The 14,307-nt window shown below is 47.6% G+C and overlaps 7 protein-coding genes across 7 annotated transcripts; 4 read left to right on the top strand and 3 right to left on the bottom strand.

Annotated features, from left to right (window-relative positions):
• Window positions 1–1,620: 1,620 nt before the first annotated feature.
• ASPBRDRAFT_186208 (ankyrin repeat domain-containing protein) lies at window positions 1,621–2,920 on the top strand (the record flags this gene model as incomplete). Its single annotated transcript, XM_067620068.1, has 2 exons — window positions 1,621–1,907; window positions 2,015–2,920. The coding sequence occupies 2 exons, from the start codon at window positions 1,621–1,623 to the stop codon at window positions 2,505–2,507; spliced, it is 780 nt and encodes a 259-aa protein (XP_067474892.1). The 3' UTR covers window positions 2,508–2,920.
• ASPBRDRAFT_47686 (uncharacterized protein) lies at window positions 2,897–4,986 on the bottom strand. Its single transcript, XM_067625912.1, has one exon. The coding sequence runs from the start codon at window positions 4,717–4,719 to the stop codon at window positions 3,061–3,063; it is 1,659 nt and encodes a 552-aa protein (XP_067474891.1). The 5' UTR covers window positions 4,720–4,986; the 3' UTR covers window positions 2,897–3,060.
• A 1,433-nt stretch (window positions 4,987–6,419) lies between these two features.
• ASPBRDRAFT_135474 (serine/threonine-protein phosphatase) lies at window positions 6,420–7,575 on the top strand (the record flags this gene model as incomplete). The annotated part of the gene is made up of 4 exons (XM_067618702.1): window positions 6,420–6,599; window positions 6,661–7,062; window positions 7,136–7,435; window positions 7,507–7,575. The coding sequence occupies 4 exons, from the start codon at window positions 6,420–6,422 to the stop codon at window positions 7,573–7,575; spliced, it is 951 nt and encodes a 316-aa protein (XP_067474890.1).
• A 544-nt stretch (window positions 7,576–8,119) lies between these two features.
• On the bottom strand, window positions 8,120–9,367 carry ASPBRDRAFT_58736 (Zn(II)2Cys6 transcription factor domain-containing protein; the record flags this gene model as incomplete). The annotated part of the gene is made up of 2 exons (XM_067627948.1): window positions 8,120–9,033; window positions 9,133–9,367. 2 exons carry the CDS (start codon window positions 9,365–9,367, stop codon window positions 8,120–8,122), a joined length of 1,149 nt encoding a protein of 382 aa, XP_067474889.1.
• Window positions 9,368–10,137: 770 nt separating this feature from the next.
• ASPBRDRAFT_660912 (cysteine hydrolase) lies at window positions 10,138–10,934 on the bottom strand (the record flags this gene model as incomplete). Its single annotated transcript, XM_067628653.1, has 2 exons — window positions 10,401–10,934; window positions 10,138–10,350 (listed from the first exon to the last, which is right to left on the bottom strand). Exons 1-2 carry the CDS (start codon window positions 10,812–10,814, stop codon window positions 10,138–10,140), a joined length of 627 nt encoding a protein of 208 aa, XP_067474888.1. The 5' UTR covers window positions 10,815–10,934.
• Window positions 10,935–11,239: 305 nt separating this feature from the next.
• ASPBRDRAFT_47684 (putative MFS multidrug transporter) lies at window positions 11,240–12,915 on the top strand. Its single transcript, XM_067625911.1, has 2 exons — window positions 11,240–12,711; window positions 12,877–12,915. The coding sequence occupies exon 1, from the start codon at window positions 11,478–11,480 to the stop codon at window positions 12,696–12,698; it is 1,221 nt and encodes a 406-aa protein (XP_067474887.1). The 5' UTR covers window positions 11,240–11,477; the 3' UTR covers window positions 12,699–12,711; window positions 12,877–12,915.
• A 909-nt stretch (window positions 12,916–13,824) lies between these two features.
• Window positions 13,825–14,242, top strand: ASPBRDRAFT_47682 (uncharacterized protein). The gene has a single exon (XM_067625909.1). The coding sequence runs from the start codon at window positions 13,915–13,917 to the stop codon at window positions 14,098–14,100; it is 186 nt and encodes a 61-aa protein (XP_067474886.1). The 5' UTR covers window positions 13,825–13,914; the 3' UTR covers window positions 14,101–14,242.
• The last annotated feature ends 65 nt before the right edge of the window (window positions 14,243–14,307 follow it).

Genomic DNA, 14,307 nt, shown 5'->3' with positions numbered 1-14,307 from the left:
GAAAGTCAGTCCACTCGCCTGTGCTCTTCAAAGTACGAAAGAACAGGATACATCTTTGTTTGAGACTCTTCTTGCACACGGCGCCAGACTGGAACCCGACCTTTTCTTTCATGCCATTCGGCCGCGCGAGTCTCAGGGGGAGTTTCAGACTAGACTCCTTCTCGATAGGGGCCTTGATCCTAATACTACCTCTGCAGAATGGGGCACACCACTTCACCGTGCTGTTTATCTGGGTAAAGAAGGCATTGTCCGAGCTTTGCTAGATGCAGGTGCAGATGCAACTGTACGATGCAACTGCAGGCAATTTCGTGATGAAAGTCCTGCAGAAGTAGCGGAGAGCAGGATCCAACGTTATCCCAAATCTCCTGACTTGCGGGCCTCGCTTGAGACTATCCTTGAAATGCTTCAATCTCATCAGCGCTAAAATGAGTCATTAATATTCTATCAAACCCCACTACATAGGGTAAACGTACATCATCATGAAAATCCCACATGAGCTATGGATGGCTCTGAGGCACACCATAAGGCCGCACCAAGCATCCAAAATCCTAACTAAAAATGTCTGCAGACCCCGGCGCCACCCATGGTAGTCGCGAGTCACATTGAGGAGGAAATGTATGGTTCGTGTCTTTTGCTTAAGCTCAATGATCTCAACCATGGGCCATTGAATGGACCCCATAGGGTGTGACATTTTCTCAGATCCCCGCATGCCCAATGGTAATAAAACGCAACAATTTGATCAAGAACGTCATCGCTCAAGTATTGTTCTGTCAATAGCCTTGTTATGCAGATGCGACATTCGTGTGTTTATTTACATGATGTCGTAATAGCCCATCAAAAATCGTAGAGCGATCCACGAAAATTCCAAAAAGCTAGTGTATGATGGGGGTTTGATATTTCTACACCGAAGTTTCTACCGAATCTAGCAACATCGATATGAGGAAGTTGGTCCAGCAATCAATGGGAAGTCACTGTGCGGGAAGAAAATGGCCTAAGCGAGTACCGTTGGATTCTACGTGTCTCATTGTCAGCCATGGAACGGATCAACTCCGGCTTTGGTTTATGCAAATCAGCGAAGAGGGTTCCAATCGACTGGCCCCCATTTGTTCTGGGTGATTAAGGTGGATTAACTAAATAGCACTAACTTCCGGCGGACCCTTGATCCCAAAAACCAACGATATTGTGGGGCGGACATTATTTTGGTTCGATGTCTCGGCTAGCTGTCAATAGTCTCAAATACGATCAAGTAAATAAGGGGCCAGGGTCTCATATCCTTTGCTGTTTCCACCCACATGGCCCAGAAATTGTCAAGGATCCTTCTCGCATGAGCCTAACCGGAATATTATGACACTTAGATAAGTCTGATGGGATACTTACTAGTCACAGAATCATAGAATGCCCCAAGATACCTAGGGTTAGGGCGGCAATCAGATTTGAACACATGGATTTCTCTTCTTTTCGAAAATGGGAGGATCAATCCCATTTGCTCAGTAATTTGATAGGGCGACTAATTTCCCCTTCCCGCCACAGCGAGTGTCCCAGACACAAATACAGCTTCACGCTCCCCTGCACCTAGCGCACTGAAGCTCACTCCACACTGGCCTTCATTCTCTGAACGCAATGGCACCTGGAGCTGCTTTCATCGAGGAATTTTGTAATGCATGCCTGGGAGGCGACCTGCCAAAAGTGCAAAAGGCTCTCGATAGCGGGCTACCCACCCGCATCCTCGAGCAAGGACTTAGTCACGCTACGCTGGCGGCACATCCGGATGTCGTGGCTGCACTTTTCGATGCTGGCGCTCCAATGACGGCCTTTACGATAAGCTCCCTAGGTGGAATAGATGGCGAGCAACATCCCGATGTTGTTCGTCACTACCTCGATCATGGGCTTAATCCTAACTGCACAACGTCCAATCGCGAGCCTCTCCTACGGTATGTTCATTTCAGCTCGATGAGCCGCACAGATTCGTGGAGGGGGGAACGCGGCTACGATGCTGACATATTGAGCGAAACAGCTTCCTTAATGCAGCCTGTGCTCGTGAACTCCTCTTGCGAGGCGCTGATCCTAATCGCTGTGGCCCAAAGAGGAGAGCTCCGCTTGCCGCTGCGCTAGCGAGCGCTCGCCCAGATGACACATCTTTGTTTGACCTACTTGTCGACTATGGGGCTAAGGTAGAGCCCAGTCTCTTCTTTGAGGCAATCCGTCCGCGTGTGGTGGATGGAGAATTTAAGACTCAGTTCCTTCTTGGTAAGGGTCTGGATCCGAATACAACTTCTTTAGAATGGGGCACACCTTTACACCGCGCTGCTTATATTGGCAAGGAAGAGATAGTTCACATTCTATTAGACGCAGGTGCAGATCCTTCAGCAAGATCACATTGCAGACAGTTCGGAGATAAAAGTCCATCGGAGGTGGTAGAGACGAGATTGAAGTATTGCCCTAAGATTCCAGAGTTGCTGGCTTCTTATCAGGCTATACTCGAGCTTCTTCAGAGGTATCAGCGCTGAAATATCAACTTGTCGTCTGCTTCGGCTTCGTGCACTGTATTACTGGCCCTAAGGTCACTCTTCCCCTTTATCTCAAAACTAATGAAGTTCGTTAGATTCAACGCTCCCAATAAACACCGAGTTCTGTTGATACTTGTGGGGAATACGACCGATCGCAGCCAGTTAGATGTAAAAATATGACTGGTTAGGCAAGCACTAACCGACAAGTCCACTCGGATGGTCCTCGTTTCAGGCTTGTGAGGGCTATATATTCCCTCCCCTCTATTATACCCGCTGCTAAACAGACGGAGTTGTTGTAGCACATTTCTTCGTGTGCGCTAAGTCGGCGGGCATAGCGTCTCGTCAACTCGGTACAGCTCTAGTAAGCGCCTTATACTAAAGAGAAAGGACTATTTTCTGTGAAATGGACTTTGATCTAGTTTCCAAAAGACTTCGACAAACATCAAGCCATCCATGTAAAAAGTGCTCTTCCTGCGGCCATAGATAGGAAAACCGTCTTAACATTGGCGAGGATAGTAACTGAAACGGACTCACACATGGTCATCCAGTTGGCCTATCCAGGAGGACCATAAAGAGTTTTCCGTTTGTTGACCCAACTCCATAGTTCAGGGGAGCCTTTAGGTCGACCTGGCCCTTTGTTCAGGGGCCGAAAAACTAACCCCTTCTTGATTTCCTCGCGGGTGAATCTTCTAGTGTGCACCACTCTCCCTCTGGGTGATGTGTAGCTTGTCGAGCGCGGTATAGGATTAGTATCCCAAATTGGTCGCAAGATAACCAACCCATCGCTTTCCTGCCAGTCATCCTCTGCCTCCTCCCTGATGTCATCATTATCATCTCTCACATGCGTTTGTACATACTTCATATTTCGCATATGTCTGCCCCACAAGTTCGATAGGTCTAAGCTCTCAAGTTCCGGCATCGACTTTTCCACAGAAGCGAAGATTGGTCCCCATGATCCGGAGCTCAAGTGGCATTCGTGGATTTTTAGGAGCCTTATGCCGGGATGTTTCTGCAAAAAGAGCAGGATTGATTCGCTCCTCGCTGGAAATCCAGCAAATGCACACTCTTCCAGATTTGGAAACTGGGCTTCATTGGCGATACTGTGGATGATCCAATCATATTTCTGCTTGATCTCCAAGTCTATGAAGCCGGGACGGCGGAATGAGAGTTCGAGTTTTCGAAGAGACGGTGCAGATTTGAGGAAAAACGATGGTGTCCCCGGTATCTCCCCCCGATCCTGCCCCCTAGATGTACGGGATTTCTTCTTGGGGGGTGCTTGATTGTGCTCTTCTTGGGATGTCTTCTCATTTCCATCTTCTTCTTTTTCGTCTTCTTTTTCGTCTTCTTTTTCGTCTTCTTTTACTTTTTCACCTTCTTTCGCCCTTTCTTGCAATCTTCTGCGAAAGTTCAGAACATCCTGTATCTCCCCTGATAAGCTGATCTCCAGCGATTGAAGCCCCATGCAAGCCGTCTCGAGCTCAGCCTGTTTAACATCCAACTGGTGGCTATTGATCATACTAGCTGGTATACCGCATTTCCGATCACTCTGAAAAACATCGAGTCTCTTCACTGCGACACCGCTCAGCGCCATGGCCGTCGTGACCCACGAGAAAACGTGCGCCGCCCGCGCCCAAATCACGGTCCACTCCCCAGACGCCTGTGGCCTTCTCTGCGTTCGACTGCGGAGGACCCCACCATCCAAGTGGATTGCGTCTAATGCGCCAAAGGCTTTTAATGCAAGTTGAAGGAGTTCGATTATCTCATTCGAGGAGTCCTTGGGCCTTGCTTCTTGCTGTGCCTTAAGCCACGCGAGATCGCGTTTTGCGTGGGAAAGGTCCTCGGGGGTATAGTGAATCTTGACCCTTCTGAAAGATCGTCCCCTGTACTCTGTCTCCAAATAGTATCCATCCTTTATGTTATTCTCCAATCCAGAGATGTCCAGGATTGAAGCTAGCAAAGTAAGCGAACTGATTTTCTTGCTGAGGGCTGGATTGCGAGCCAGGGCGAGAAGAGATCGGAGAGTCTCCGACGAGACATCGAAGACAGGTTGTTGAATAGCTCCTAAGAATCGGGGTCCGATGCATCTTCTGGCGAGACTTTGACTTGTGAGACGTAGAGCTTTTATCGAGTCGAGATCTAGGTATGACAGGACTGCCTCGAAAAGCTCTGTGGGCAAAGAGCAAAATCCATCATAGTTACTAGGGTAACACATTTTGCACAACAAGTGAAGTTACACTGTGTTCACGGTTGGCTGACCAGTTCAGAGGAAGAGGGGATATTGGAAAGGGATGATCAAAGTTGGCGAAGTTCATAGATATATAATTTGCGTTGTCTCTGCGAGCCTATCTGTGTAGCATATGTGGGTTCAATGTCCGGACTAACATCCAAAGGGCATTTACTTAGCCTGAGCGGGATTCGTGTGATGAGAATTGGACCCTTTGGACTGACTTTCCTATCGAATGGCCCACCCGAAGCTCCGTTGATCCACGTTGACTGCCAAGGGATGGATTTTAGGCAGCTAGCTTCCCTTGGCCAATTATTACATGCATGGTTGCCTATTCTTTGCGCTTAGTAAGAAGTTTTGTTTAGTCCATCATTTACGTAAGCTACACAATGATGCTCGTGGTGGAAAGAGGAGGCGAATCTCAAGTCTGCCTCACTGCCCCCAATAGACGTTAATATAACGACTGTAAAAAGATCCATAATCTCCTCATTGAAACCTGCATTGCTAATTGGCATGTCCCATCTTTCCACACTGGCACTGTAATAGTATGAGCGGGATACGGCACGAGAGAAAAGCCAATTGGCAACTGCACATTCAGAATATATACTATCTCCGCAACACATAGGCAATCAGCAAAAACCAACGCACTAGGTAGTAGTAAATGTTTACGACTATACTCCATTACGCTCTTTTATTCGGCATCTCTAGTACATCCCATACTCTGTAAATTACATGATTTTGAAAGGTCCATTGTAGCAGAGACTGTGATCATGGTAAGTTTAGATATACATAGCGGTACTATTTATGATGCAGTCATAGTCTAGCGCGCGAATATTATCGAGCGTATCAATTGACGGGCTTAGCAGATGACTCACAACTGGCTGTACGTTCAATTCATGTTGCACCACCTCTCTTGCCTGGAAAGAATGTCAACAATGACTATCGTCTTCGTGACATCGTACCTGATTCCATAATCGCTCCACATAATGCTGCGGCGATGTTTTGCAATTCATCAATTGCTCAATCCATCTATCGAGGGTCCATTGTGTTGGCAATCCCATCCCTGTGGCTTCGACTGATTATCTGGCCTACTTGTAATGTCAATTATTATTGCCTTGGCTGCAGGAAGGCTACGTATAAGTAGGATCTGAATGTTGGGTAGAGTATGAACAGTTTATAAACAAGATACGTTATTGCACTGAACAATATGTTATAGATGGTTGTCTATGGCATAAGGGTGGCGATATTAGTGTAGTAACTTCCTGTATGGAATTTGCCATTCTCGATTGGGCCGGGAGCTCAACTCCGGCAGGGCTGTCGGAGTTCACCCTGAAGCCAAGGCAAATCTTAACTTGTTTCTATTTTCATTTGCTACCCTGCCAGGTCCATTTCGCAAAATCCCTGGGATCTCCCGTGCATAATGAATGGAACCCGCCTTTATCGTCAACAGCCCATCAGGCTGTCAAATCTATTACGCAGGGACACAATCGCAAGCGGATCAACCCGGTGGTATGGATACCATTTTGACAGGATAAACACCAAATCATCCGTCAATTTTTTTTCTCCTACTGTATATATACCTGCTCTTCCGGGTTAGAGAGTCTTTCATTACCAGGCTTTCGACTCATAATTGCCTCCGATAGATTGCGCTCTTTGTTACAAAGCTAAGCATAGATTCATTTCCCGCCATGGCAGATAATGACAATGTGGACGTGGATGGTCTTATTGAAAGGTTAATAGAAGTAAAGGACTCGCGACCTGGAAGGTATGTTGAAATTCAAGGGTCTGAAATCGAATATCTGTGTCGCAAGGCGCGGGAGATCTTGATCTCCCAACCGACACTATTAGAGCTTGAGGCACCTATCAAGGTAAGACATTTAGCAATACACGAATACAGTAACATGTTATTCCAGAACTGACAACCATCAGGTCTGTGGCGACGTTCACGGACAGTACTACGACCTGCTACGTCTATTCGATTACGGCGGCTTTCCACCAGAATCAAATTACTTATTTCTCGGCGATTACGTGGACCGCGGCAAACAATCCGTGGAATGCATGTGCCTACTACTAGCCTACAAGATTAAATATCCGGAGAACTTCTTCATTCTGCGCGGGAATCATGAATGTGCATCCATCAATCGCATTTATGGATTCTACGATGAGTGTAAACGGAGATATAGTATCAAGGTCTGGAAGACATTTATCGATTGTTTTAATTGCCTGCCTATTTCTGCTATTATAGATGATAAGATCTTTTGCACGCACGGGGGACTGAGCCCGGATTTGACCTCCCTGGACCAGATTCGTCGTATCATGCGGCCTACGGATGTGAGTCATTTGCTCTCCGCTCCGGTTTCCTTTTTTTGTTTTTCCAGAAGAGTAAAGACTAACCGTGTATAAGATCCCTGATTTTGGTTTACTATGCGACCTGCTTTGGTCCGACCCAGACAGGGACAATATAGGCTGGGGTGAGAACGACCGTGGTGTATCATATACATTCGGTCCTGATGTAGTTCATCGGTTTACTCGGAAGCATGATCTAGACCTAGTGTGCCGAGCACATGAATGTGTTCAGGATGGCTATGAGTTCTTCGCTAAGCAGCAATTGGTGACAATTTTCAGTGCGCCTAATTACTGTGGCGAGTTTGACAATTCTGCGGCTATGCTGTGCATCGATGAGGATCTTTCTTGCTCGTTTCAGGTGAGTCTTTCATAGGTATTTCCATGGTAAGTTGGATACGGTGAATGCTTACATGTGTCGTTGTCTGTTAGATTCTAAAGCCGGCTGAGAAACGGAAGCAATTTTTTGGAAGGCGATTAGGCAAAGAGAAAGCGTGTTAGGTTTGACTTTTGTGGCTCATTTACACGATAGTCTTGTTGTTGTAGAATCGCCTGCTGGAGAGCGGATTCTCCCGGCTAGCTTACTAGGCGACTGTTCTATGAAATATCACTCATATATCATCTGAAATTTGTTCAACGCCCCCGGCAATAGAATCTTCGCTGGGAATTTTGGTCTGGTGTGTTTTCTGGATGAGCCTACTCCGAGAGCTCACACTATGCATTTCCAGGCTCGTGTCGTAGTGAATAGGTACAAGCCCTGTGTACGGGTGGCGATCCGCGGTAGAAGCAGAAGAAGCAGTGGTATTTTGTCTCAATTGCCTAAATGGCCACCGACCGCCGCTGGAGGTACTGCTGCCATTGGGGCCCTGCTCCTGCTCTGCGAATTGTCTCCGACGGCTAGGGAGAATGACCGGGCCAATCGTAGGTGCACAAGCCACCAGAATCCCACTGCCATCTCCGCAACAGGAAAGATGGAAGAACCAGCCGTGCAATAAGTAAGGTTCTAATAGCTTGCCTGCTTCGATTGCTACCAACGCAGCACCCATCAGTCGCCGTGAGTACACCTCATTATCGCGAAGAGCATTGTCCCATATTCATCGAGATTCTGCAGCCACTGATCCACCCTTGCACGCCGCCGTGCGATCCCAGCATCCCCAAGATCTGCAGGAGTAGGCCATAGCTCATCGATAGTTAGACATCCTTCCATCCAGTCTGCCATATGGACGTTATACTCCCTCTCCCACTCATACCGAGTTGGTGCTTGCCACAGCAGTTTGTTGGCCGGCGCAGGTAGGCCCGTTAGCTCGGTACCAAGGAATGTGGGAAGGCCCTCTTGGCTGGAGAGAATACTATCGAATAAATACATCACATAAAGTGTTCGTCGTTTGGCCTCGGTTATTATCCATTCTTCCCACTTAGGGCGCGCTCGTCGTTGGTCAGCTGCACAAATCAACCCGTGCCGAGATGAAGCACAGGCTAGCTCTTGCAGACTTGTCATAATAGCACGAAAGTCATCATCGCATGACTGTCCGAGTACGAAGAACAGTACCATGGAGTAAATCAGGTAGGACTGGAAGACCGCAAACAGGCCGTCACTGGTATATTTGGCCCGATCCTGCTCCAGAGTGTGCATTTCCCGACGTAACACACTGACTGCGGCGTGCTTACTGCCGGGAAGCTGGTTCGAGCATATTCGAACTAAACTCAGGCAGGTAGTGAGAGGTGAGCCGGCCGGCTGCGCGATCATCTGCTTGGGATGAATAAAGGGCAGTGTCCCCCGTCCACTGACAGCCATAGCCGAGTATGATTTCAAGGTCAAGTATATGTAGGATCTAACACCGGCAGGGTAGCTTTTAATCGTTTGTCCAGGCATCGGAATGTATGCCTGAATCCAACGGTTCTGGATATCATCGGCATTGATAGGACAGACCAAGTCAAGAGAGGAGAAGTCGAGCACATCTTCGAGCCCAGGTAGCTCGTCCTGTGTGTTGGCAAGCACTCCAGTGCCCAGAGGCGATGGCAATGTCGAATTTGACAAGTTACTCATGGCCAGAATGCCACTGCCCAAACCGGTGAGTGAGGAATCCGACACCGAGAACGGGCTGGGTGGTGCTACCGGGCTTGTTGGATTCCGTTCAGAAGCATCTCCCTGAGCATAGGAACATGATATGCCACGCTGCGTACATCTTGAGCATGGTTCCCTGCCTCCAGATCTGCGGTCACACCGAGCTTTCGCACTAGCACATTGCTGACAGGCCTTTTGCCTGGAGGTGGAGTATCGTGAGTTTTTCATCCTCTTAATCAATGCTTGTCGTTACTAAAACTAATACTTCTCGTGGCGTCATTGATTCTGAAGTATTCTCATCTTAAAATTGTCATGTTTGTGAAAGAGAAGTTCCATTCCACCTCCCTTCACGATCGGAAGTCACGGGAGGCGTCGGAGTTGAGAAGTGGGTCCGAGCTCGGACCAGAATGGCTCCGGGTCATTGATTCATCATCACGTGATCTTTATTCTTTTCCTTATCTTTTTTCCTCATCCCCTGTCCTTTTTACTCATCTTAAAACTCTTAGTATCTCCTTGGCTCTCTAATGCATCTATACTACCTTAAATTTGTGACATCCGGCTGTATGGTGATCTGCATAACTCTTACAGGGCCATACGAAGGCCTCAGTTTATAGACAGTCCACCCGCAAGCTTCACGAATAATTGTAGTGAAAGTTTTCGAGAATGGACTTGCAAAATAGTAAGTATAATTCAATAAGAATTTTATAATGAGGTTGTCCATCTTACAAGTGCTCTGATAGGTAGAAACTGCATGTGTAGCGCCCCTGTAAATACGTACTCAAGTGAGATAGAAGTATTTCATTGAGGCATAAAAATGCCAATGTCTTGTTTTACATATTCTGCTTGACTTTGGGTATATATATAACTAAGTGACATAAAGTCTGATGGATACGGCCATTCAGCAGGCACATAGCCAGGTGAAATCTCACGTAGGCACTGGTAAAGCAGAATGTAATATATAGAGGCTCACATCAAACAGTATCTAGCACATCATCACACTAAGAACAGTTCAACGCATTAATAGCTTCATCCACCGAGATCACCTTGATGCCCATCTTCGGCAGCAGCATGTCGAGCATGACGCTCGCGAACGCCGTGTGCTGGTCAGGTGGTAACTCCAAGACATTTTCCCTGATAACGTAGATATTATAGTCCAAATCGAATAGCCGATAGATCGTCGACATCACCACGCCGGAAAGACTCAAACCAGACTATTTTCCAGAGTCAGCTGATTCTTACATGATGGGTTTGATTTACGTACAATAATAACTGTCTTGACGCCATGTGCCTGCAAGACCTGCTCCAGCACACTTCCTGTGGTTGCAGACCACCTTGTCTTTGAGAGAAGAACATCTTGGCTATCCACGTTGAACGCCTCGTGGGTTTGGGCTTCGGGAGAACCGTGTCTGAACTCTCCGTAGGGCGCAATAAGGTTGGCAAATGGCGCACCAGGTTGGACTTCTGGTTGGCCGGGGTAGAAAGACAGTGTAGAGAAGATAGTCAAAGGACGAGATGAGCTAGCATGAACGGCATTGTTCCACTTGGTGCAATTTGCGATCAATGCTTGGCCTTCAGGGGTGTCCTTAACGGCATCGATAAGCACCGTGATCCAGTCTAGGTTTAAGACGGCGTAGTTGTTGCCAAAGTTGATCGAGTCGTTGGTAGCTGTGTCCATGGTGGGGTGATCTTATAGATGGAACAATAATAAGTCAAGGTCTATAGGCCTTGAAACAAGTTACTCCATTGTCTTATTTATAGGATAGCTTTATCACAATATGCCTAGATTGTCCTTTTTGGGGAACGGAACTGAGTGTCTGAAGTCCGGGCTCAACTCCGAACTCCGTAAAATTGTTCGGGGATGATCACGGGATTGCCACAGTGAGGTCGCATATAGGGAGGGCTGCCATCTATATCAGTCGCATTGTATCCCAGTCCATGGACAATAAGAAACTCCTCAGTTACACCAATACTACACATCATGTCTTCAGATAATAATGCAACGCTCGTTCAATCCGACACTTCGACTGGAGTCACGACCCCCGAACCACCCTACAGCATCTTCGATAAGCGACAGAAGTGGTTAATCATCATCATTGTATCCACTGCAGCAACCTGTATGTGTTGATATTGCCCTCACCCTTCGAATCCCATTAACATTCTAGTAGTCTCCGGCTTCGCATCCAACATTTATTTCCCAGCATTACCAACAATCGCCAATGACCTCAATGTTTCTATCGAACTTCTTAACCTGACTGTTACATCCTATCTCATCTTCCAGGGCCTAGCACCCAGCCTCTGGGGTCCAGTCTCCGATGTGAAAGGTCGCCGAACAGCATATATGTGCACATTCGTGGTCTTTCTCGGCGCCTGTATCGGACTCGCAGAAACAAAGAACTATGCGACACTTATTGTTCTCCGCTGCCTTCAAAGTACCGGAAGCGCTAGCACCATCGCGATCGGATCTGGCGTTATCAGCGATATTACCACTCGCGCCGAACGCGGTGGATACATGGGCATTTTCCAAGCTGGCCTGCTCGTCCCCGTTGCCGTCGGTCCCGTCATCGGTGGTGCAATTGCTGGGTCTTTGGGATGGAAGGCAATCTTCTGGTTCCTTACTATCTACAGTGGAGCTTTCCTCTGCTTTCTGATTGTGTTTCTGCCGGAGACTCTACGATCGATTGTTGGCAATGGAAGCTTGCAATCTTCCAACCCATTGGTGAAATTTCCGCTGGATATATATCAGAAAACTACCAAAGTCGAGTGGGAGCAGATCCCGGATGGCCAGTCGCAGCGCGCGGCTAAGAAGAAGATTGATATCTTCGGACCGCTTCGAATTCTCATTAGCAATCACGCGGCACCTATCATCATTTTCCTCGCGGTTTATTATGCCGTCTGGCAGATGAGTATCACAGCGATGTCATCCCTGTTCAAAAGCCGCTATGGCCTATCGGAGATACAAATCGGTTTGACGTTCATTGCCAACGGCGTAGGATCCATGATTGGTACCCTCGTGACTGGCAAGATCCTCGATGCCGACTATCGCCACGTGAAGGCCAGATACGAGGCTTCGCTTGATGCAGAACAGGGGGAGGAAATCACTGCTGCTACCCGAGAGGACAATTTTCCCCTCGAAAAGGCACGCCTTCGACTTGTGCCTATATTCTCGATCCTGCAGTGCTTGTCTATAATTCTGTTCGGTTGGACGATCAACTATGCACGCAAGGTACACATCGCTGTACCTATCATCTCGACTTTCATCACAGGCTGGACTGCAGTCTCCACCCAGTCGCTCATCATGACCTATCTTGTTGATATCTTTCCCGATAGGAGCGCTGCAGCCAGTGCCAGTCTGAACCTTGCACGCTGTCTCTTTGCTGCGGGAGGTACAAGCTTCATTATGCCTCTCATCAACAGCGTTGGGGTCGGGGTCGCGTTTACCATTTGCGTCGCTGTACAGCTGCTCGCCCTAGTAGGACCTCTGATTCAGTGGAGATTTGCCGCTGGTTGGAGAAGGAAGGAGAGGGAGCAGGATGCCCGAAGGGCGGACGCGAAGAACTAAGAGTGCTTGTTTCCTGTTAACGGTTATCGATATGCTCTCTGTTGCACTCGATATCCATGCCTTTACCAGTCTTCATCTCTATTTTCTTTCTTCAAGCTTCCTGCTCTGCATCTTGCCACATTGGAGGGGTATGCAAGAATCACATAGCAAATTTGGGGCTCATATAGAATAGACCTACTTAATATATTTTTAATGATGATATAATATAATGTGAACGCTATCAACTCCAGTTGGACTCTCAATTAGCGCAAGGTCAGAATATGGCGAGTCGCACTTATCACTTACTGAACATAGATCTCTGGGTCATTTGAGTGATTAACACACCTTTACTTTTTAGTAATGAGGAGCGTCCACGATTCCCTAAAGCTTAAACTTAGCAAGCAATCATGTGAACCGAGTATAGGTCCGTAGCACGTGATTAGCAATGACTACAACATCCGGCTGACCCTTGGTACAGTGGTGGGCCCGGATAATCAGATTTTGACTGGGTATAGATATAGGAGCTCGTAGTAAGAGGATCAAATACGTTTCAGGTCCATGTGGACGAACAATAGTGTGGTGCCACCATATCTCTGCATATAACGGGATCAGGCAACCCATATCACCCAATTCTGCATAAAAGACGCAGTCAAATGACACCATATTGGGAGGCCTAGTTCGTATTGTCTAACGTCAGCAGGTCGAAGATAGAACGATGCGAGGGAGATAGGGACTAATTTCCGAGTCCCTCGAGGTCTCATTCGTCGCACTACAGTTGGCTAGCGGTTCCGTAGCTCTGGCTTTTGGGACGGAAAGCAAGATGCACGTAGATACCTGATACACTACTCCCAATTCTAAACCAAGCAGTATGGATGATGAACCTGTTAGGTCATCCCATGTTTCCAATGACTTGGCAGGGGATCAGTTGTATTAACCAGGGATGAGTTGTCAGGAACCGTGCTCTGTGACTGGTGCGGGAAATCTCGGGATACGAAAAAGAAAATCCAAAACCGAGCCATCTCCGATTTACCGAGAAACTCCCGCGCCGAGAGAAGCCCGACAAGGCTTACGCTATCTTTGAAGTAAAAAAGGAAAAAAGAACGCAGAAAATTTTTTCTCTATTGGTGTGACAAACATATAAAGATAGGCCAGTCCGGTCATTCCATGTTGTAGAAACAGAACATCATCTTCTTCCAAGTCTCCTCCTTCTCTTCGTGGTGTCACCCAACTGCTAAAAATGGATTCTCCATCATCATTAAGCATCAACCTACAGGATGCCCCTTACCATCCCTCCGCCCCAAACAAACTCAAGTCGCGCCTGCGCAAACATCTGGAGCTATGGAAAGCTGGTCTAGCTGCCAAAGAGCACTGGGACGATGAATACAACTTCCAGCCTGGCCGTTATGCTGGACAAGGCCGTTAAATGTTAGTGTGGGCTTCCCGCAGCTGATGATCGCGCCGGCGGCTAACGTATCCTCTATTTACAGCCAGCCCTATGGGTTCTGACCTCATCCACGCTACCGTATGCTAAGCATATGGATACTCAATGAGCACCCTCCCACTACATACAATCTCCTCCACATTCAATCTCTCGACAAGCCACGAAATTCCCATAACCACACCGAGGGAT

This window comes from Aspergillus brasiliensis (assembly GCF_001889945.1).
Source record: "Aspergillus brasiliensis CBS 101740 unplaced genomic scaffold ASPBRscaffold_15, whole genome shotgun sequence".
NCBI classification, from domain to species: Eukaryota; Fungi; Ascomycota; class Eurotiomycetes; order Eurotiales; family Aspergillaceae; genus Aspergillus; species Aspergillus brasiliensis.
Note: the sequence above shows the minus strand (reverse complement) of the source record. Positions and strands in the feature narration are given on the sequence as shown.